The sequence below is a fragment of the Pseudopipra pipra genome, chromosome 7, assembly GCF_036250125.1.
Source record: "Pseudopipra pipra isolate bDixPip1 chromosome 7, bDixPip1.hap1, whole genome shotgun sequence".
In the NCBI taxonomy this organism is placed as follows: Eukaryota; Metazoa; Chordata; class Aves; order Passeriformes; family Pipridae; genus Pseudopipra; species Pseudopipra pipra.
The window spans coordinates 10,150,294-10,173,830 of NC_087555.1; the positions used below are offsets into that span (position 1 = coordinate 10,150,294).

The following is a 23,537-nucleotide window of genomic DNA, read 5'->3' on the forward strand; positions in this document are numbered from 1 at the left end:
TTGCTCTTTCCTTATCCACCAGCACTGTAACCTCATTGTAGAAGACTGCCAGATTTTTTAGGCATAATTTGCCCTTAGTGAAGCCATGTTGACTGTCATCACTCACCTCCTTTCCATATGCTTTAGCATAGTATTCAGGAGAATCTGCTCCATGATCTTGCCAGGCACTGAGGCAAGACTGACTGGCCTGTAGATTATGCTCTGTTGAGCGCTGTCAGAAAAGCACATGGAAATGCTGTCCCCAGAAGAAACAGAATTGCTGGTCTGGTTTGCTACACCTGGAAACCAGAACACTTGTCTCTCTGGGGCCTCTGCCCAGGTGACACTGTAAATTTAACTCATGTTTGGAAAAAGAAGGTGGGTTGCTTTTGCAGATTCGTGAAAATATAAACTATTGCCTTATGAAGACTAAATCAGCTCTGAAAAGAGCCAAAGAGCTGAACATGAGCCATAACAAGACGAGCTGTGGGATATGTAAGGAAGACAGAACTGCTGGGGGTGCAATGAACAGGCAGAGATGTTCAGCATAAATTCCATCTGCCTCAAATTCTTGATGTCTTGTTATTTCCTCCTCATTCAGGTTTCTGTACAATTGCTGATCAGGTTATATAAGAATGAAGACTAACTCTGTCTTTTGCTGTCAGGAGACCACTGACTTTTCAAATGAATGCAGTTTCTGTGCTGTTTCGCAGTACAACAAAAGTGGCATTAAAAAAAAATGGAAAGAGTTGCAGTAATATTGATCCACCTCACTCTACCCTGCAAAAATCGCTTTCCTCTGGGTTATGTTTTGGATTACAATTAAAACCATCAGCAGTAGCCTCTGAAAAATTGTCTACTGCTGCTTGGCTGTTCACCGTAACTGGGGCTTGTACGCTGCATACCTCTCAGTGCTCAACAGTCAAAAGTTCTGTGCAGCAATTTGAAGTGTCCTCCTGTGAAAACAGCGGCTCTGGTTTTAGAACTAGAGCACTACCATAATATTGTTTTTACCAGCTCAAGGTTCAATTTCAATACAATAATAAATAAAAAAACCCGTTCAAACAGTTCCTTAAAAATACAGTGGTTTAAAAAAGAAACTGCATAGATAGCAAGTCTTCCTGTTTAGGGAAGTGACTAAAGGCCATGCAGTCTCTCCCTTTTGTAAATGAGGAAGAGGAGAAAGAGAGAAATGACAAGAATCAGTCACTGCTGTCCTGAATGATGAAGTTGGCACTCAACATCCTGTAAGTGGCCTGATCTGATCTATAATGTGTGCATGCTGCTCTCAAGAAGTGGGTGCCTGCAGCACTTTGAGGTATATTAGGGCTGGCAGTTCATTTTCTGATTCACTGTTTTTAGAAGCTGCATAACCAAGTCTACTTTTGTCTAATTAGTGATAACTGTGATAATCTTGATATCTTCTGAGATAATGGGGCTAAAATTTGTATACTTCTTTCAAGGTAAGAAGAGTAGATTACCTTAAAAGCAAAGCCCCCTTGGAATAACAGCAATGAATTCTTGTCATTCTTATGTTATGAATTTGACACATCCTGTAATATAAATAATATTATCCCAGAATCATGTTGTCCAAACTAAGTTCTTCCTGGTCATTTGAGAAAACTTAAGTAAAACTCTGTGAGCTGGTTTGGGATTGAGAATTTCTTAGAATCTGGCCTCTGCTTCACGTGGGAATTTGGCAATGAGCCAGCCCAACCCAGGTATACATGAGCTGGAGAGCCCCAAGCAGTTTCTTTTAAAGTAACTGGCTTACCTAAAATATTCTTATTTCAAGCTTCCTTGCAAATCATTAGTAAGTATTGACTTTAAGTTTAGCTTCTGTTTATCTGTAAGAAGCAATGTCTTGAAGCTTCTGCATACTATTTCCTTCTTTTCTTTTTGTATATTGATTTACCAAAGGATATTATGTTGTGCTTCAGAGACTAATTCTCAGAATTTTAGTAAACTGGAAATTTGACAATTATAGGCTTTCAAACTTCAGATTGCACTTGCAATTAATCCAATGGATTTCTCTCATATATTTAATAATTAATAGAAAAGTAATTCTGAAAATGTAAATGAAATTAGTGTCTACCCAGCTACATTGACTTCTACTAAACTACCTGCAAAAAACAGAGAAGGTTATTCTCTGAAGTATATACTGTTCAAAGTGAGGCTATGACTTTGTGAACTGTTTTAAGGTACAGGGTTTAGGTAACTACTTAGGTGGTCTGACAGCCAAATACTACTGGGAGACTGCTTTCAGTGAGAATAACTGCCCACTCACTTTCATAGGTGTACAGGGTGAAGCACCTTATGGGTATTTTTTTTTTCTTCTGAGAAATAACTAAGAAACCTCAGCAGGAGAGAAAAACTCTTTAGAAGTTGCACTTTCCACATGTTTAGAGTAAGCTACATGCTGGAAGCAGTTACGTGAGCAGACATATTTGTTGAGAGATGACACCATGATTAAATGAAAAAATAAATATTAGTTCACTCCCAAGACCTTTAATTTTGCCCTCATCTGTCCACAAAGCAGTAGTATTTGGGGTTTCTCAATTAATTTTCAGCCTTGAATTAGATCAGTGCATGCCTGTGGTGCATTTTGGTATACATTCAATAATGTAAACCTGTTATAAAGAATGAACAGCATTTACTGTTCAATAGTTTATTTTAAATATTCTTGGAGTGCTTTGCTTTACCAAGAAAAGGTATGAACTCAAACTCACATGTTTTTCTGGGAGAAGTCCACAATAATTTCATTAGCACTACCACAGAAGCTCATCTGAGTTTACCCTTTGTGAATATGGGAATGAATTTTTAGTTGTCTTTATGGAGAGATAAGAGATACAAGAAGGGAAGGTTATCTGAAAGGAGTGGAAAGACATAAACACCATGAGTGAAATCAAACATTTTCAAATTTAACTTTTTTTTTTTTCTTTTCAATTCCAGTGTTGACAAAACTGGCATTAAGTTTGTCTCAGATTGGTTTTCCTTCCCTGAGTTTATCAGTCAATTTTCTTGGATGACATATCCATGGATGGACAGACTGGATGTCAGTACAATATTTCAGCAAAGTTAGTCCAACTCAACCATAGCAGAAATGGCTTTATTTTCTATCTGCTTGTTTATTGGCATTACTACCCTTGAGTTCTCTCAGAGCCCTCTCAGTGCTCTAATACATCACAAATAACATCACCTGATCTGTCAGCAAAGACATGTGACCACATCCCCTCTGTCACAAGCAGTGTCTTTTGTTCCATGCTTGAGAAAATGCTTCGAAATTTCTCTTCCTTTTCTAACCATAATGGGATTTATTCATCACCGTATTAGTCTATTTTTCTGCTGCTATAGGTTGCTCTCAGAGGAGTTATCACTGTTTCACAGCAAGAGGTATCAAATGAGGTTGCTAAGTCATGCAGATGAAAAACAGCCATGAAACAGGCCTCCCCATTTGTCTGCTCCCTTCCCAGTTTCTAGCTGTGTAACATCCACATGGCCTATCTGTCCACGTAATTTCACTGATATTCACCCCTGATTTTTACATTTCTTGTCATTTAGACCCCATTTAGGTGACCCTGTGATTCATCTTTTTTGTATATCAGTTAAAGTTTACTCTCTTCTTCATAGCTCTTTCTATTTAAATTCGCATTCCTACTTGTGTCATTAAAACTTAATTACCATCCAACTGTGCAAAGCATTTTGGGGCAGCAACATGGAAAATAAACTGCAGTACCTTGTAGTACTGTAAATAAGTGTAGTCAAAGATTTGGAAATTGGGGTGTTTCCTAGCATCATTCACATTGCTGGTGTGTCCTTATTTATTTTCTGTACAAATCACTAAATACAGGTGTAAAAATTAAAAACACGTAAATTATGGGGAGAAATTACCCAACTTCAGTGCATGCCAGCATTTTAAAGCTGAGGTCATGTACTTTTAATGGTGTCTGCCAGTATCCTACTGGTCCCTCCAATTCCCATTTATGAATTATCAGGCATGGATGGATAAATACAGCTGAGCATAAGTTAACTCTTTCCCAAACTGTGGGCCAGCCATTGACAATTTTGATTTTGAGAGCCTGTCTGTTGATTTTAGATTTTGCTACTTGTACAGCTGATTTTCAGAAAAGCAAACAAAACACCCATTTCAGAATTTGCTTTATTTCTGCAAACAACACCTTTGTCTTCCCTGCCAGTGCATGTTCTTGTCACATGTCTTCTCTGGGAATCTCTTTGAGGTTTTGGATCTTTGATGAAGAAGGGATGAGGCTGTACAACATCCTCGTCCATTCATTCAAGCTCATGTTGGCTTCCCTTTCACTGCTGAAATTTCATAGATGAGTAATCCCTCCCAAGATAGCCAGTAGCTTAAGGATGTTTTGGCTTCCTGATTCTTCCTGCTGATAACAGAGGAATTGCAGGAGTTTGAAAATTTGTCATATCCACTTCTGTGTGTAACAGAGGCAAAATGGGGAAATTCGCTCCAGCTGCCTGCTAAAATCCAGCTTTAGAAGAGCTATCCTTCTATTACTCAGCTAAGTTTAGGTCATATATAAAAAATGCCAATTCACCAACCTAGTGGTTAAAAATTGACAGGGACTGACAAACAAAAAAGATACTGACCTTTGTTTTCTTATTTTGAGCTGCTCATTGATTCTTTCAAATAATGTCAGGGACAAGTCTCATTAAATTTTTCCATTCTGTTTGAGAAGAGGGTGTAAAACAAATTCCTCAGCATGTTAAGAGATTACACTAAAGTCAATATTTCCTCTTTGGTCAGGTGGGTCAGTTTTGGAATCAATCCAGTTTACTTTTATAACTGAAAGCCTTTAGAGGAATTTCTACCCCACCCAGCCAGCTAGCACAGCTTTGTTTGATGTTTTGAACCCTGCCTGGCTCCAGCAGATAATATCCATATTTATTGATACAGAGCTCTGGTGTGGCTATGACCATAAGCTCTTTGTGGTCAGCAATCTCAGCCCAGTCACGTGCTGAAGGAAGCAGCTGACTGACCTTTACATCCCATTACATCCTTTAGTATGAAGGTGACATCTTTCTACAACCAGTGCGTACAGAAAAGGTGCAAACAGGTGACTTCAACAGGCAGGAAGGAAGGGAGAAAAATAAACGAACCTGAGCTCGCAAGAGAGGAAGAAGGCTGTGGCACACTGTCCTTGCTTTCTGATATCTTCCACTTAGAATTTTATCCCAGTCCTGTGACCAGCAAATCCTGTCTGTCTCAGATCCAATGAAAGGGCTTGTGACTGCTTTAGAGAGTAGGACTAGAAAGTCATGTTTAAAACAAATAACAACAAATCAAAGGGATATTCATTTAACAAAGCAAAATTTGCCAGCAAGAGTTTTCCTGTGGATAAGCTATACTAGCATTTGCCAGCTTTGCAAAATCAACCAAAGGTCTATGAGTCATATTGGCTTCTTTTCCATATTGCAGGAACACCTCTGTGTTTACCAAAGACTTCAGTTGCTGCTGCAGCATCACGCCCTTTTGTTTATGTCCTTTGATGTTTATGTAACTTTAAGCCTTGAGCCAATGACAAAGGTTTTATATTTTTTCACCAAAAATATCAGCCCATGTTTAAAAACAAAACAAAAAGCCTAGCCCTTCTCTTCAAAGAGGCCAACTCAAAAACTTCTGAAACAAAGATCTTTAAAACCTGTATCTTGTTTTGTCATGTTAAAAAAAAAATCATGGGTTTCTGTCTAAAGTAACTTCCTGTACTTACACAAGTACCATAGTTAAAAGTATGCAGACAATATCATTGACATTGACATTTTTGCTTCAAAACCTACACATATGCTCATACATACTTAGATACTATCCAAACAGAGGGGTATCTACATGTTGTTGTAATGAGAAGGATAGCAATAGTTTTTAAAAAAAAAAAGTTAGATGGATTTATTTCCCTTTTTGTCCCATCTTATGAGTAAAGTAACTTTCAAATTGTACTTACTAGTTCATGCAAAACTGACCAGATCTACTTTGAATTATCATTGGAATTCGCACAGTTGAAACCAATTAGAGCTAAATAAAGAAATCTGCCAAGCAAAGGCTTAAATGAGAGCACTCAGTTTGGCAGGAAAAAATCATATATAGTCTCTACTAAAGGTACCATATTTATACACAGCCTTGGAGTTATATAACTTGGGCATTTAATTCATTGCAAAAAATCCAAGCAGTCCTGAGGCAGTGAAATCCCCCAGAGAACATCATTGCCCATTTCCAAGCACAAGCTTTAATCACAGAATCACTACCTGCTTGTTTAAGTGCACTCTGATGCTTAAACACCTTCACTTATGTCCTTGCCATAAGCAAAGTCTCTGCTGCTTCAGCACCCAATCTCAGCCCTCTTATACAGCCTGGGAATGAGCACATTTCAGAGTGCCAAATGGCAAAAACAGAAGCAAATCTGTAAAACACAACTGACCACACAGATGGTTACAGTGTAAGTACATCAGTAAATTCAGAGCAGAAGAGAGAGCTTCAGTTAAACAGGTTATATTTGAGATACAGATTAGGAAATTATGTATTAAGGAAAGAAATGCCTTCTATGTGATTCCCTGATATTTCACTTCAGCAGCTCTTGTTAGTGCACTTCTGAGCAAAGCTTTCTGCAGTAAAGCTCTTTCACTCCTAAGGAATTTCGTAAAATCCTTCTGGTTTGGCAAGTCTGCATTGACACTAGCTATGTCCTGTTAGCTGTTCTCTACCTCAAGGTTAATTCTGCCAAGGTTAACTCTTTAGCAAACTGATTAATACTTGCTGGTCATTGTCACACAAGAAATGGCGTTTCTGACTTTGTTTCAGGCTCTCAGAATTCCTGAAAGGCAGGCACAGAAGCTAGAAAAATGTTTTAAAGAACAGGAAAGAAAATATACAATGTAACATGTGCCACAAACCCAGCTATGTTGGCGTTCACAGTGCCTTAAACTCTGATTAAATCTTGGACAGATGGTTTAAAATAAAGAAGGAAGTCAATGTTTCAAGCCATCATCTTGGCTTTTTCATAAGATATCAATATTTCAAAAGTAAGAAAATTAAGTTGGGTTCTTCAACCAAAAAAACTGAATTTGGCAGACAAAAACTTTATTTTGTCAACAAGTAGTGACATTTTTCTCCTACTTAAATAACAGAAGGTTTGTGTACAACTTCAACCACTAGCTTTCTAAATTAATTTCTCCCAATTAAAATATTTTTCAGTATTATTGTTCCTGACCTCAAAGGAATACTCACAAGACTTTCACTTCTGTTTACAGTCAGTGGCAGTATCAGGATATAAGAACTAAACCCGTGTGCAGAATTACTAATTCTATAGCTTTGGGTTCTGGTTGGTTGGTTGGTGGGTGTTGGTTTTGTTTTTTTTTTTTTTTAATGTGGGGTTAATAGTTTGTCTAAACAAAGTACTTTTCTGTATACGTATATATGTTAACCTTTTATCCTTCACATGCAGTTGGATTGTTACAAGGGAGGACAGGAAATTAGTGTGGGAGATCTCACAAATTCTCTCTAATCTCACCCTCTTTAAGCCTGCATCTCACAGCTAAATCTTGGCACCATACCCTGTCTCTTACTTTCTCATCTGCTGTGCTGACACAGCCAGTTGACTTCAGCTGGGCCTGCTGTCCAAATGCATCAGGACCTCAGGGCACTGGAAAGAGGTCACAGCATTGTACTGGAGCTGGAGGTGTGCTGCTAGACAGGACCCCATTGTGAGACAAGCCCTGCTAGAAGATACAATCTGCTTTTGCAGCATTATATCCAAAGTCCTTCTGTATTACATATACATATAAAATAATTCCCTTCCTGCAGCCCAACGTACGAGCATGCACCGTGCAGTGTTACTCAGCAAGGAAGTGAGCTGGGAGAGGAGAGGTGAAAAAAAGACAGTTCTGTTCTAAAAGTATGGTAATATATCATTCTTTTTGAAGCTCGAAAAGGCAGTCTGGATTCGTTGCATACATTTGTATACTCTCAAGCTCTCAGCACTCTTGCAGTGCTGGCTTCCCTGCAGCACAGAAAGTTGCTCCACGGGCTTTACAGGGAAGCACACTTCTCAGCTGCATGCTTTTCACAGTAATGCCTGATCTAATAGTTTTTGGTTGGGTTTTTGAACCTGTGTTATAGAAAATCATACCTTCTTTTCTTCAAATATTGAAGTGCAGGCAGCTCTTGTACCAAAACGTCTGGTTAAAACTACTGAGAAGAAACATAAATGAAAGATACAATGTACAACTATTGGGAAAATATTCTAGATCCAAACAGGCTTTTCAGTGTATCAGCAGAAAGCCATGAGCTGACTAACTGGGAAGGTTATAACCTAACTCAAACTACAAATTAGACTTTCATTTGTTAGCAGGGAAGGATACTCAGATGTCTAATGACCAGTATCAGAGTGCTGGAAGGCCTCTTAATGGTCCCTTCTAGCTTAAAAATTAACAGATAAAAGTTAGAGTGTGTAACAGCTGGAAGCCACTAACACAGAGATTTGTTTATTGGTACACTTTGGTTGGGTCAGTCTCTGGAAAGTATCTGTGTAGCATCAGTACATCCACAACAAGGCAAAGCTGCCTTCAGAGCAGTTTCCTTACCCACCAGGTTTTCTAAACACAGTAAAACTAGTACAAAATCAAGCAAACCTTAAATTTTAAATGACCTTTCTGTATTAAACATAGTAATTTCTATTCATCCATTGCAGTGCTTTTACTAGAGTTCTTAATTTCTTTTTCTTTTAATGAGGTTTTACATTATTGGAATTTTACACAGAAAAGCTAACAAATCCCATTTGCTCTATTTTATTACTGAGTACAATTCACTCAATATACTCAGAAGGGGAAAGAAACAAAGCTTTGTATTTTAATTCTATTTTGCACTCGATTTATTTCTAGACTGAACGGCAATACAAATCAGTCATGTCTAGTGATCAACAGTGGATATTGTGGTAGATGTCTAATGACCAATGTCAGAATCAGATCTGTATTTTATTTGCTGTAGCAAGAGACATTCTAAGAGATAAAGGACGTGCTTGGAGGAAGAAATCATTCAAATCAACATACAAATGACCTAGTGCAACAGTTTGGTAATCATAATCACTTTATTAGTCCCTAAAACTTGATATAAGCTACTGACTTTGGACTAGTAGTGTTTGAATTCTAGTCATGGATTCAATAGGATATATGGAAAAAAATGAAGGAAGGAATAGAAGTGTTTTTTCCCTCAAAATAAATACTAAAGAGAGAAAAAGTCATCGGAGATTTGAAATTAGAAATGGACCACGGGGTATGGCTTGGATTTAAGACAGGACTAGGATATGATTGGATAGGATTGGATTCTAGATCTGCCAGGCCTGACTTAAGGTAGTACTGGTGTGAATCATCTGGTTTAACAAGGGAACAGTTTTGGAAATAATTAGGTTAGTTTAATTCAAGAATATAAGAGAAAAAATGTGTGCCTTCTTAACAAATAAGGGAGAGGTTGGTTTGCCTCTAGATTGAAGCCCACTATGGAAACACCAGTTATTTTTGGAAGAAAATGTGGCAAAAATCGTATGCAAATTTCTCAAGAGAGAAAAATGAAGCAGCTTAAAACTTACTTGAAACGTTCCTAGAGCCGCGCCTCAGCCTTTTGACATGCTTCTTATAAATAACCATTGCAAAACACGCTGCTCTATTTTAAAATATGATTTGTTGTGAAAGACTCCCACTATATTGTAGGTCTTACGTTATAAACCGAAATGTCCCCTGATCTAGTGAGGTGTTGGATCTAGTGAGGGGCGTTGATTTGTATAAGGCTGGGGGGGAGAGGGGTGTTTGGGGGGGTTGTTTTTTTTTTAGCTCTGTAGCTGTTCTGTAGGAATGAAGTGTGTCGTGACGAGGGGCTCCACCTCGGAACGTGGACACGTTTATCGCCTTATCAGGTTTTCATTTCGTGAGAAAGCCTGGCAGGATTTTCTGGAGTTAAATAAACGGGGGGTGATGCGATTCTCGCCCTCGGAAGGTACCTCGCTACGGAATGCCCCGCTCTTGCTGACGGACCCTCTCCCCAGGCGGCTGCAGAGGCGGCGGCCCAGGCCCGGCCCGCAGGCCCGGCTCCCCCCGAGGCCCGGCCCGCCCTCCCTCCGGCGGGGCCCGGCGGCTCCCCCGCTCCCCGAGGCCCGCAGGGCTGTGCCCGGGGCCGTCCCGGCCCGCGGCCATCGCTCGGCGTTCGCCGCCCGCCGCCGCAGCGAGGGGCGGGCAGGGCAGGGGCGCTACGCCACTTTCGTAGCGCCGGAGCAGGGGTAGGAAATGGCTCCGCCTCGGGCCGCGGGGCCGCGCGGGCAGGGCGAGCGTACGCGGGTCTGTGAATAGCGGCGGCGGAGCGGCGGGAGGAGGAGGAGGAGGAGGAGGCGCCGCGGCGGTTTGGTACCGAGCGGAGAGGGAGATGCACACGGCACTCGAGTGAGGTAGCTATAAAACCCCATTTGTTTACATGCCCTCCCCCACAGCCGCCCGGCTCCGCGGAGCGGGTGGCGGCCGGCCCGGGCCGGCCGGGGCTGGGGGGGGCCGCGGGCGCGGGCGAGGAGCCAGCACGGGGGATCGATCGGCAGTAGCGGACACCACCTTCCCCGCGATGCGGAGCGGCGTGAGGGGCGACACGGCGGCGCGGCCGCCTCGTCACGTGGCGGCGGGGCCCGGGTGGGCGCGGGGGGCCGGCGGGGTGAGGGGGGCGGCGGGCAGGGGGGCCGCGCCCGGGCTCTCCCCCAGGCGGCGGAGCACGAGGCGCCGCCGCGGCCCTGGCGCGTCCCCCCCGCCCCCTTTCTCGCTCCTGCTCGTGCGGCGACCATGCGGCAGGTAAATCCTCCCCGCCCCCGCGCCCGGAGCTGGGGGCCCGGGTCGCGGCGGCGGGGCTGCGGCTGCCCTCGCTTTTCGGGCGGAGAGAGAAAGGGGGTCGGCGGGGGTCGGGGGGCGCCGCGGGAGGCCCGGCCCCGCCGCACGGAGCTCCTTAGAGCCCGCTCTCCCGCTTCGCGCCCGCTCCCTTCCTGCCGGGAGTGCGGCTCGGGAGCGTCCCGGCCCCGCCGAGCGCTCCCGGCGCGGCCACGTGGAGGCCCCGGGAGGGTGGAAGATGCCGGCCCTCCCTTCCCGCCTGGCGCAGGGGCCGCGGGGAATCGCGGGGTGTGCGGGGAGGGAGCTGCCCTGCAGGGCCCGCGGAGGACACTCGTAGTACTTGGCAATATTTGGGGGCAATAGAGTGGTTGTGGATGATGAACGAGCCACGCGAGTAAACCTTGCTGGGCTCGGAGTTCCGAGTTCGCGTTAACAACTGGGGGAAAAGCACTCGGGCTGTAACCTGCACATACCCTAAGGGTGAGAGATGTAGGGTCAGGAGGCTTTTGTCGCTGGCTGTAACGGGCACTAAAATGATGGGCGAAAATAATTGATTTCCTGTTCTCGACCATTACAGCTGCTTGTGCTGCATCCTTTGGAAACATACACCTAACGTTGCAACTTTGGAATAAAAATCACTCTTCAAAATCTTCACTTATCTTTGTCGTTTTTGGGGCCCTCTGTAGAAAGTGCTCATACCTGCTACCTCTTAAACTCTTGCCTCTGAGGAAGAGTTGCCAGAGTTAGAAATAACTCTGGTTTCTAACACTAAACACTGTATGTCTGTAAGTAGCAATCGTAATGAGGGGTTTTTTATTAAGATAGGATCTTGAAACACTGAGGGAACCTGTGATAACCTCAAGCCTGAGAAATGCACACTGGAAGGCCTGGTTAGTTTTCAGACAAGCAGAAGCAATTGTCAGCTAGTTAACAAAAGTAATACCTGGTGTATTCTTGTATCCCTTTGGGTAGTAGTAACTGATACAATGACGTAAAACAAGAAAACTATTTCTTTGCAAAACAAGTGTCAGATTTGGTTTCTAAAATTCAATTTTAACAGAATTATTTTCTTTACTTTAGAAGATGCCTTCTTTAACTGCATGGGGGAAATAGGTATTTGGTGTGGACTAATGCTACTCCAAGAATTTGACTTATTAATGGTTACTATTTAGGCTAATACTCTGGTCTGATAATGTAAGAAAATAACGTGAAAAAGCTCTGTGGTTTCCAAGAACATGACCAGTGCCTCAATAGACTTTACTAACTAAATTTCTGTTCTATAATAATGGTTACAGTAGAATTGGTGATACTCTCCTGCAGCACTTCTGTTTTAAACTGCTTTCAACTTAAACTTTTAAGAAAAAAAGTATGCAGCCATGCATTCTATTTCTAAAGGAGATTAGGCCTGTATGTGTGTCTGTATATCTGTAGACTGAATTAATCATGTATGTTTGATGAGATTAATAGTGGCAGTTCCATATGGGGATGTGTCTTAGTGTCCACAGAGGGTGGACCTAGAGGATCATACACAATTGTCTGGAATAGGCAACATGAGAAGAGATTCTGACTTCACAAGAAAAATTCTCCGAAACAATGAGGTTTGTTTTAGTTAATACTTGTGTAAGTCTTTGTGGTTTCCAGATTGGCTTAAATAAAAACCAGGTACTAAGTTTGCAACATGTAGCCAGTCAATCATAAAATGTGCAATTACAGCAAAGCTGTGGTTTAAAGCAGTGCAAATATGCTCACAGGCTTTGTCTTACAACTTGTTTTTCCCTTTGCATGAAATAATCTAATGAAACTGGATCATCAGGGTGATTCAGGCATGTTCCAGAAAGTTTATGTGAAAAAGCACAGACTGTGGTGCTGACCATTATCTACTGCAGTGCTTAGAAACTGGTGGTCTCAAACTAAGATTTATGTGATGTGACAATATCCATCTTCTAGAGTTACCTGCGAAAAGTCAGCAGGAGAATACTGAGTGCCTGTGGTACTTGGGCCCTGTATTTTAATAAACCATTCCTTTTGAATGTTCAGGAGCACGCCTTGGTAAGATACTTTTCATGTAGTTTGACTTGCACAAGCAACATAAATGTATGCACATGAAAAAATTAATATATCCAACTTGGCATAGATGTCCTTTGTGGTCTTCACTAAGTAAGTTAAGCAACTGTAATTTAGCTATTTCTATTCATAATACATTTTTTGCAAAGCAATGGCTGATTCAAGTATGAAGAGACCTTTTAACTAGTGCCCAGTTCACATGAACTTCTAGCCTGGGTGTATATAGTCCCAAAGGAAGTATGTTTGGACTTGTTTGCCTTGGCTGTCCAGTTTTAATGTCGTTTGATCATGATTGTGCCTATTATAAAGACTGTTGTTCCTGTCTCTGTCACAGTTCTTACAGAAGTGGAAGTTTATTTTATTATATGAGCACTTAATCGGTGATAAGGTAAATCAGCCTGGGTTTTGAAATATTTATGTTTTCTCATTAGATGGAATTACTGAGTTAAAATTACATAAGCTAATTAAAAGATAAACTCCATGAAAGTTTTTCTGTTAAGTTACAATTCAGTCCTTCACTGTGGCAAAACTCAGTGAAAAGATCATGGCATCTGTACAAACTGTTGCACAGTATCAGGACGGACAGATGTAACTGCGTGTGTCACCAGTGAAACTGATACCAGAACAAGAAAACCTCATTCCGTTTTCTTCACAGTGACTATGAGCTGAGAATTTATGCCTTTTGGGAAGCAATTTCTGTTTTCCTAATAAGAAGAAAATCAGTATAACTTCCTATTTTTTCTGTGGGAGTCCAACTTAATTTTGAGAGCAATTATTTAAAACAATTTCATCATAGGAAAAGTATTCATCTTTGCAGGTGGGCTACTGAAGTTATCTTAAATGAGAACTAGTAATTTTGTCTTGCTGATAAAGGCCTGAAGTAACAGCACTTGATGCAGAAAGAATTTAGATTGTTCTTAGGTCATTCTTAAATTGCAACTGAGATATTTGAAATACACCTAATAAAGTCTGGTAAGGAAATGTGTACCAGTTAGGCTAAGCTGATAAAAAGAATTTTTTTCAAAGTTTCGAAAACTGATTGAAATGCTGGAAACCATGTCCTGCCTACATTGTAACCTCCTAAAGGAAGGAAAGATATGTCCTGCATCAGTCCACCTATTCATAATATTTAATATGCTATTGAATCAGTACCATTTCTCCCATGTTTTTTGATGTAATAAAAATCTGAGGAGTAAAGTTTTTTGCAGTCACTTTTGTTTTGTTACCTCTTGTGATAATCCAAAGTCTGTACAGGTTTTAATACCCAGAAAGCTGGAAGGAAGCATGAGAGACTTGGAAGATGATTGTTTCCTCATGTTGGTTTCAAAAGCTTACGGGAAGAAGGGATGTTGGAATTATGCGTAGTGTGTTACACCCATACTGGGGGACACAGTTCATTTCACTGGAAATGTTCTCATCTTCTAGATATCACATTGTGCTGCCTCATCTTCTCTCCATTTCCTGGCTTTGTCCATTGCTGCAGAGAAGGAATGACTCAGCAGTTGTGGTTTTTCTCTCAGCTGTCAGTGACCCAGAAGCTTCATTCTGTGGCTGTCACCGTGGCTGTAGCCTCATGAAGTTTGCTAAAGAAACCTGCCCCTCCTTTTCTTCTGTGTTGACAGTCACATTTCAGTGTTAATCAAGGTATCATATATATACAAAATGTGGAATATTAACTAGAGAGGAGTTAGAACTCTATAGTTTCTGGACTGTTAAGAGGTACAGAAAATTGTATTCTGTAAGCATTGGTGCTGAGGTGATAAAGAGACATGGTTTTGAAGTCACTGATATTAGGTAGATAAAACAATCCAGAATTGAGATAAAATCCGTGTAATACCAGAAGTTGATGTAAAACTATGATCATGTCTGAAAGCCATTAATCAATCCAAGTCCTGTGGTTACTTGGGTAAGATAAAATTCGTATGTGAGATAAAATGCTCTTCAGATTAAGAATGTATGAAAGAAGTTTTGTTCAAGATTGGAGAATTTGCATAGCATAGTATATATACTCAACAGAGACTTTGTACAGTGTTTCTGCATGTAGGCTTTAAATGCTTTAGAAATAGTTTCCAGTCACAGTTCCTAGTAAAGACCACTATAATAAAACACGAATTCCAGACAGGTGCTGTCATACAGCTTATATATAAAGATAGATATCTCAAGATTACCTAACTTGCACCTTATTCATAGACTGATCTTTAGTGTGATGATTATTAATGGGCAAATATAATAACCTTGAATTCTGAAAGATAACTAAATGATAAATTATTTACAGCTGGTGATTTGATAACTATAAATAGTTCCTCTTTTAACCAAGCTAACTGCTGATAATAACATGCAGCCATACTGAGATTGATGTAACAAAGGAAAAATACGTGTAATCTTCAAGGTAGTCTCTTTGAATAGACATTGTTCAATGTGATTCTTGATGTGGATTTTTTTTTTTTATTGATACTTATCTCTTTATTAATATTGATTTGCATTTTGAATAGAACTGTGTAGCACTGTATCCTAGGATGACTGGTTTTAGGATTTTTTTGTTATGGTAGCCATATGTCATTTGTTCAACTGAAAGCTGAGTTCAATTCACCTTGCAGAATAACTGATAATGCCACAACTGAGTGTTTCTGTAAGGGAGAGTAGTGAGTAGGGATGTCTCTTAAGTCTTTGCCACTGTAGGCAGTGCTTCATTCATATTCATTCTTACACAGCAGTCCAGAAGAACTTCTTTACTGTCAAGTGGAATATTGTACTCTATATTTCACCTGGTGGTTACATTACTTCTCAAGACTCTATGCAGTTTCTGTAATCCATTCCTGCCAAGGAAGACCTGTTTTCGTCAGGGCTTCACTGCCCTGATAAGTACTCTCATTCCATGAAATGCAAACAGTATCATTTAGGCCATATATATTGACTAGTTCTTTTTGCAGAATATAGAAGCATTTTTTGTGCTGACCTGAATATCAGTCTATAGGAGACAGTATCTCAGCCTGAAGGTACAATTTTAAATCATACTAGATTACATTAAAAGAAGAAATGCTACTTCACTGCAGTCCAGATAATGTGGTAGCCTTGCATTAGTGCATTTTGATGCTAAAAATAAAATATTTCCATTTATTTGATGTCTGATATGATATGTAAACAGGACTGTTCGTCATTCCTGTTCTGAAATGTGTTTTGAGGCAGTTGTCTAGCAGAGTCAATTAGCAGTGTCCACTTGCTCTCAGACCATATATTCAGTAAACACACAGTAGTTGTAGCAGGATGTATATACAAAATTTATCTTTTCATTGTAGTATGCCCAGAGCTAATTATTTTTTCACAGAGTTACTGTCTTTGTACTCCAGATAAGAGTTTTGTAAAGTGTGTGGTCTAAATTTATGCATCTGGAATTCACAAAGTATTCTGAGTTGGAAGGTACCAGCAAGGATCATGGAGTGCAGCTCTTAAGCCCATGTGGAGATCGAACTCACAACTTGCTGTTCTCAACACCGTGCTCTGACCAGCTGAGCTAATCTCTGACCAGCTCAGCCAATCTCAGGGGATCTGCTCCTGCAGAGTGAGGTACAGAGTCAGAGAAGTTCATTTGTAGTGGCTCTAGGCAAAAATTCTTATGCTGGCTTTTGCTAACTGTGTGTGTTCAGTAGTAGGGAGGGGTACATGAGGGGTTTATATGACTCTTAAAAGAACAGATTAAGATGAGAAGCTTTAGTAAGAATGCAGCAACTATAGCAAATTATAATTCCATTTCCTCTGTATCAAACTTTGTGGTTCAAATGAATTGCAGTTATGCTAGGTGATGTAAAATACTTTAACTGTCTTTGAAGACCATACTTGGGTCTTGTATTCCCTAAAAAAGGGCTATTTTGTCAGTGCTAAGTGTCTGCATTTGTCTAATGAAAGACTGTATTATGATACACTTAGGCTTTGGCACATAGGAACACTTCTCAGTTTGTCATATAGTTTAAACCAACAACCCCTTAAAAATGTATAGATTTAATATTTTAATTTTGGGGGGCTTTTGCTATGTTTTTTGTTTTGTTGATTGGACTATGGACAAATCAAAATAATGTTTTGGAATACGGCAACATACTGCCGTTGTGTTCTTAAAGTAGTAATAAAATTGAAAAGGGCAAATTGTCACTTATTTGTGGAAAATTCTGAGAGTTTCTGCAAATAAATTAATTTACTGGAATTTTCTCTCTTATTGTAGCTTGATTGTTAACAATAAATTTAGAATGTGGACATGAGAGGCAAGGGATTAGTTGAATTTTATAAACAAAGTCTTCTCAAAGTGAAACATCTAGAGGAGTACATTGTTCTTCACGTAAAAGGAATGTATTTTAACAATGAAAAAAACCACATTTTTTGCTGAATTTTTGTCCATACCTTATCAAATATGTCATGCAGTAGTTCCAAGCAGTGATTGAAAAACAGTGAAATACCAAAATGATACCTCGTGTGCTCTGCAGTTTTTTATTCTGTACTTGCAGTTATGGTTTGCTTCAGTTTTACTTTTCTTGACAATAAGCAAAGCAAGATCCTTAACATTTCTGCCTTACATATTACCAGTAATATAGTTTTTAAACATTACATTTACATTATAAAAGTACATGTAGTGTAATCAGAAATATATAAACCTAGTGTATCGAGTTGGAAATTTTTTTTTGTATTTTCACTTATTTGTTGTGCTTTCCTTTGAGGACATAGTTATGCTGGTCAAAGATTGGCTATATTGTTAGCCTTGCCAAATTTCTGGGAAAAAAAGGCATTTCAACCTTTATTATTCTGGGATCAGGTTATGAGGTTTCCCCTTATATTGAGAACATCTCTGATCAGGGGTGTGTGTATAATATTCCTAGATGTGGATGACAAATGGCCATTGAAGTATTGTCAGTATTTATTCAACTCCTTAACCTGGCAATGAAGTGTCCTGCTAAATGATAGCATGTTATTCTAGTGATCTAGAAATAACAAAAGTGAGGCCTCTGGCTTCTTTTAGCAGCACACAAGTGTTTAGGTTTCTTCAGCTGTGATTAACTAGAATCAAAACTTTGTCTGTTCTCAGGATTAAACTCCCACACTTTTTAATGGTATTTTAAACTGAGCTATTTTTTGTGTTAAAATAAGTTTGGAGGTGTAGATGGACTGTGTTTGTCTTGATTCTTAACTGATGCTTCCGGTAGTTTTTAATTTTGCTGATGTGTATCACTTTAGTTTCTGTCAGTTTATCCTGATGGTTTAAACCATCTTCTACCACAGGTCTGTTCTGTAGTCTGTTAATTAGTTAAACACGTAATTTGAAATACAGTAGTTTTATTTGGCTTGATTTTATAGAAAAGATGTGCAACCCTGTTCACATAATGCATTTCCTTTGGATAGTTGTAATATGATCTCAGTAAGTATTTTGTAATCTGGCTGTGATATGCTCAGCAGACTGGGAGGGTCTGAGGTACTCGTAATTACAGTAGCAAAAGGAGAGGGAAGGAGGGAGGATATTTTTAACAGAAAATGTTGACTCTGTGGAGCGTTAAAGCATTTGTTACAGAATCTCATGTTTACATTCTGTGATTCTCAAATATTTTTGAAGTTGAACCCATAAAGGTCACAACTAACTATTGACTCTTTGATTTTAGAGGCAGATGCCAGTTTTCATTTTGTTCCAGCTATGAGTGGCAAAGAGCATAAAACACCTTTCTCTGAGAAATTTGATAGCCCATATTTTCAGTGGTAGGCTGCCAAACCATTTCTGTTCATCAAAAAGAGAACAACTACAAATATTTTACCATTGTGGAATGTGCCTCTTGCATAGTCAGAATAGTCTTATTCTTTCAAATTACTGGATTTGTTTTGAGATACACTTACTGATCATTTGTATTAAATGTTGGAGACAGCAAGTAGTTTTTTTAATTTTTTTTTTTAAACTGTTTCTTGTACCATAATATGGCAGTAGAACCAATTTCAAATTTTAATTCTGGAAAAATCAGAAGTTGGTTCATTTGCATATTAGCTAAAATAGACAGGTTTCACATAATTAGGAGGATCTGTTGAAGTAATAGGTTCCTGATAAAAAGTATTCTTTCTTTACAGAATTGGGTTATGGAAATTACAGAGTCTGGAGAACTAATAGGATCATGTAAAACGAAGAAAGCCCCATTAGCATCAATAATCAATGAAGATGAAAGATGTCAATGATCCAGGGAGTGACACAGGAAACATTCATGGCCCAGTGATCCCACTGAGAAAGGTGGTGACTGCACTAATATTAAACCAAATCAACAGTTAGTCAACAGAAAATCATTGTAATTAAAATTATAATGAAAGGAAGAAAATTACCCTCAAGAAAAACTATATTTCAGGAGAGGCACTAGAAGAAGTATGTACCAAATTACAGGTACTGCAAAAGCCAGGAACTCATATTGGATCAAATTATGATGCTCCACACTGCAGTGTAGGTTGGATGGATCTCATTGCAGTGTAGTTTTAGAAACACTGCAAATGCAGCCCCACTTCCCATAGAATCTGTCCTTACCTGTCTGCATTGCTGTTGGAATGTACCTGCAATTGCAAGCTGATGGACACAGGGAAGTACATCTATATAATGACATTTTTAAGATTGCAATTTTAACCTATCAGTATTTCTAATTTGGTTGACTAAGAAGTCATCTCTGCTTGCATTTTAGGTTAAGGCTCTAAGGATTGTGCTTCCTTTCCCTTCTTCTGTCTCTAATCTTACACTAAGAGTAATCTTGGGTATTAATATATGTTCACTATTTCACCTTAAAGTTGTCCCATCAAAATTCTCTTAATACCTTGTTAAGAAAGGTTAGTAGTGCATAGTAAGTGATTTTTGAAGCCAGTCAGTATTTGTATCAGTTTGAATGGTTGCTTCAATCATCACACAGACCTGTTATGAATAGCCATGTAGATCTTTCAGAATAATCTTGGGTAAAATAAATGAGAGCTAGAAAATGTCATGACTTCTGTTGAGGTCTCACTAGGATTGTGGTGACCATGACACATATTGGTTCAGCTGGGCATTTTCTTGGCGGATTTGCCTGTTGAAATATGTAAAACTGTTTTATGTCATGTGTCAGACAGGATAAATGTTATTTCTGAGTTTGCCAAGACATCTTCACGAACACTTTTGTCTCCCACAGTTAGTGAACAAAGACACATTTGGGAGCCCACTAATTCAAGATGTGAATGGTTCCTGTTGTCTTTGTAGTAGTTCTTCTGGTTTGTACTCTTGACTGAATAAATTTGTTAACAAGAATTTGAATGGCATGTTGACAGAAGGCCTTATAAAAGTCTGTGATGGTGGTTCATTAATTAAATCTATTAAAAAATGCAGATATGAGTCAGTGGTATACGTTGTCAAGTAAAGAATTTGAAACCCTTTAATTCTAGAAATGGCCTTCATAGTCAGCCAGGCACTAATTTGGCATAGCACATGTAAGACAAGCATTCGTTTGTTCCATATTTCAGTGGACTTTCATAATTGATAGATTTTGTAAATTTATTTTTATGTGTTTTTAAAGTGAGAGAAGTCATCGGTTTAATAGTAGACATGCATCATCCCTTTTTGGATTGTAGCTGTGATAGAAGGGTTCTTATTATAATAGTACAGGTATTAAACACACATCAAAGACATGCCTTTTAACATACCACAAGTATTATATCATAATGCAAGGATGAAATAGTTATGGTGGTTTAAGTTATAGTAAGAATAAAATTACTGCAACTGGTTTTAACACTTTATTGGAAACATTGTTATATGCTGTTTTGAAGGGAAAGCTTTCAGTAGGAAATATGTCCAGTGTTGCTTTTTCATTGTTATTTGAGTACATTTTGAGGTGGCCAGTTGTTTTATTTGTGCCAGATCAAAATATTCTGTTAGACTGAAGATCAGTAACTGGTGTTCCCACCTAAAGCAAGGTGGCTCTTTTTTGTGTGGACTGTGGTGTTTGTGCAGCTGCACAGTGAACCAGATAGGAAAAGTAATCTGTCTTGAAAATAATCTTCTTTTCTTTTTCTAGGCTATTTTTCAGCAGAATCTAGTTGTACAGCTGCACAGCGAACAGATCAGCAAACAAATGTGCTGGTATACAAAAATGAGTTTTGTGGGAATGAAGAGTGAAGCAGTGGGGGAGGGCAGAACTGCTGATTTAAGTGCAACACTGTCTTAAAATATTCTTTGAACATCAGCCTTAGTTCTAACCAAAACATTTGCTTACTTTCAGTAGAAAAATTACATATTAAAATGCAGGTGTAACTGGATTGTCTTTCATGTATTTCATCCTTACAAGCTCTGGTTGGTATCTTTTGATATCAGTTGAACAGTCGAATACTGGCACAAAAGCAAGCTAGCTCTGTTATAGATTTTGTGCATTAAGAGCTCTTTTATGGACTGCATACAGTTTCTATATGAAAGACTGAAAATTAATTCTTGGTAAAAAGAACTAATACTTATAGAGCTTCCAACTATTGTGAAGTTTTTATATTCTTGTGAGTTCTGAGAAAGAGCCCATTCTCAGCAATTTCTTACAAACAGCTAACTGTCCCTTTGAAGAAGGCTGTCCATTTTTTTATCCATTCCAAATAAAATAAATGCCCCTATCTGGATAATTGACCTAGTAGATTGCTACTGTATTGGTTTAGGATCCTTTTCTAGTTTGCTTGGGACTTTGCATTTCAAATACTTCCCAGCTGAGATTTTTTTTAAAGTTTTCGTGGTGTGTTCAGTTATGCATAAATGCTTTCTGTACTATTTAAGTCTTATCTGGTATTAACTTAGCAAATAGGGCTTGGATCAGTTAGTTAAAGGTCTGTTCTTACAAAGTGCCCCTCCTACTGGGCTGTAGGTTTTCAAATGAATGAGTTTTACTTAAATCCACAAACTTGTTTCGCTGAAATTGAAGAGGGAAGAAAATACAGGAGATGGGTGAGAACTAAAGTTAGAAATGGTTAATTTTCACTTTTTGGATCTGTAGCATGTTTTCCCATTTGTATATGCAGAAGCTAATGGCAGTTTAAGACTGATAAAACACAAAGGGATTGTTATTTAATTAAAATGTTGTTATGGCTTTCTTAAAATGTCTTTCAATAACAACAATGTATTAATTTAATATTAATATTTTTTAAAATAATTTATCTTAAAAATGTGTGCTAGATTAATTGGACTTTGTATTCTAGTATTTGTTAAAAATGTGAAATTTAGGAAATAAAGAGTAGGTTCTTTGGATTTTCAGACTCCAGGCTTTTTTCTGAACCAAATACAAGTTTCAGATGGGGCGGAGGGAAGGGGTGCTGCAGACATTTCTCCTGCATGTACATTGGAGTGAATACCTGCAATATAGAAAGGCATTAAAATTTTCAAGAGTTGTAAGAAAAACTATCCTTATGCAGTCAGAAACTTTATTTCAAGAAATATTTCTCTTTTTAAAAAAATGGCATTTCTCACAGAGCTGTTACTCTGAGCAGTTCTTAGTAGAAATTAATTATGCAAATGCTTAAATTCTCAGTGCTGAACAGAGAGAATGTCTTAGTTTGGTAAGAATATTGCTTTGTCTTTATTTTTAACACCTTTTGTCCTTCTGGGTTCTCTCTTACCTTAGCTGAAGCATGTGTTTGCTGTGGAACTTGTAGTTGCCCATGAAATATTGCTAAGACACTTTACTTATTGTGGCATTCAAGATGAGTAATTTAGAGGAGTCAAAGATGTTTTTTAAAGATGGGCGGTACATTCTTCAGACAAAACAAGGAAAGAAAGTTGAACAACAAGAGGGAGAGAAACTGAAATAATTTGGGAAGGAGCATGGGAAGGGGAGAAATCAGTGCATTTCTGTTACAAATATTTCAGGTTATTAAAATTGTTGGGAACAGACAAGAAAACAGGTTGGGGGAAGAAAGTTGGGCACTTAAAATATTCTAGTTAGCATTGTACACTAACAAAAACGCTGTAGTACGTGGGTTGCAAGCACTAAATGATAGATGTGGCTTTCAATTGAGTTTGCATTTTATATGACCACATAATTTGAATCCAAGTTTGTTTTAAGTAAAGCCTAACTCTTGAACTAGTTTTCTAGTTTCAGTGAAGCAGTTGCTGATAGATAAACAAAAATTTCACCCAAAATCATGTTCGTATTCCATGCTCTAAGTCATAAATAAAATACAGTTGAAAGAGTAGGCACTGTGGGTAAGTTTCAGGAATCCAAGGGAAATTGAATCAAAAAGGCTTTTAAAAAACCCAAAACTAAACCCGACTATTGTCAGAGGTACCTTTAATTTAATAGATTAAATACCATAGGCAGACAGTGGTTTAGCTTAGAGGTATGGTGAGTTTTCCATGCAGAGAAGGTAACTCTTTGCTTATGTACTGCTCAGGTACTGTGACCTCAAGCCTCTGATATAAAAGTCTTGTGTATGGATTTGCAGTCATGCTGCATTTAGTGTGAGTGATCTGCTTGCCCTGATGAATGGGGAGGGGGTGCACTGGGCAGCACTGTGAGCCATTTCTGAAATACCTGCTGGTAGGGCACACTGTTCATCTTTTCCACATGTACACATTGTTCTAACTTTGGAGCTTATGTTAGGGTGGGGTTGTCCTGCTGCCT

At 39.1% G+C, this 23,537-nt stretch overlaps 2 protein-coding genes across 5 annotated transcripts in view; one reads left to right on the forward strand and one right to left on the reverse strand.

Moving 5' to 3' along the window:
* The window catches only part of HECW2 (HECT, C2 and WW domain containing E3 ubiquitin protein ligase 2), a 452,691-nt gene that overhangs the window by 177,719 nt on the left and 251,435 nt on the right, over positions 1-23,537 (reverse strand). The gene's annotated exons all lie outside the window — the stretch shown is intronic.
* The window catches only part of SLC39A10 (solute carrier family 39 member 10), a 37,858-nt gene continuing 24,657 nt past the window's right edge, over positions 10,337-23,537 (forward strand). For 2 of the 4 annotated variants that reach the window (XM_064660486.1, XM_064660487.1), the window contains exon 1: positions 10,721-10,824. In XM_064660486.1, the coding sequence (XP_064516556.1) occupies positions 10,816-10,824 (9 nt within the window). In that variant the 5' untranslated portion in view covers positions 10,721-10,815. Of the gene's footprint in view, positions 10,437-10,474; positions 10,669-10,720; positions 10,825-23,537 lie in introns of those variants that run through there. The other 2 variants (XM_064660488.1, XM_064660489.1) reach the window with 2 other exon arrangements.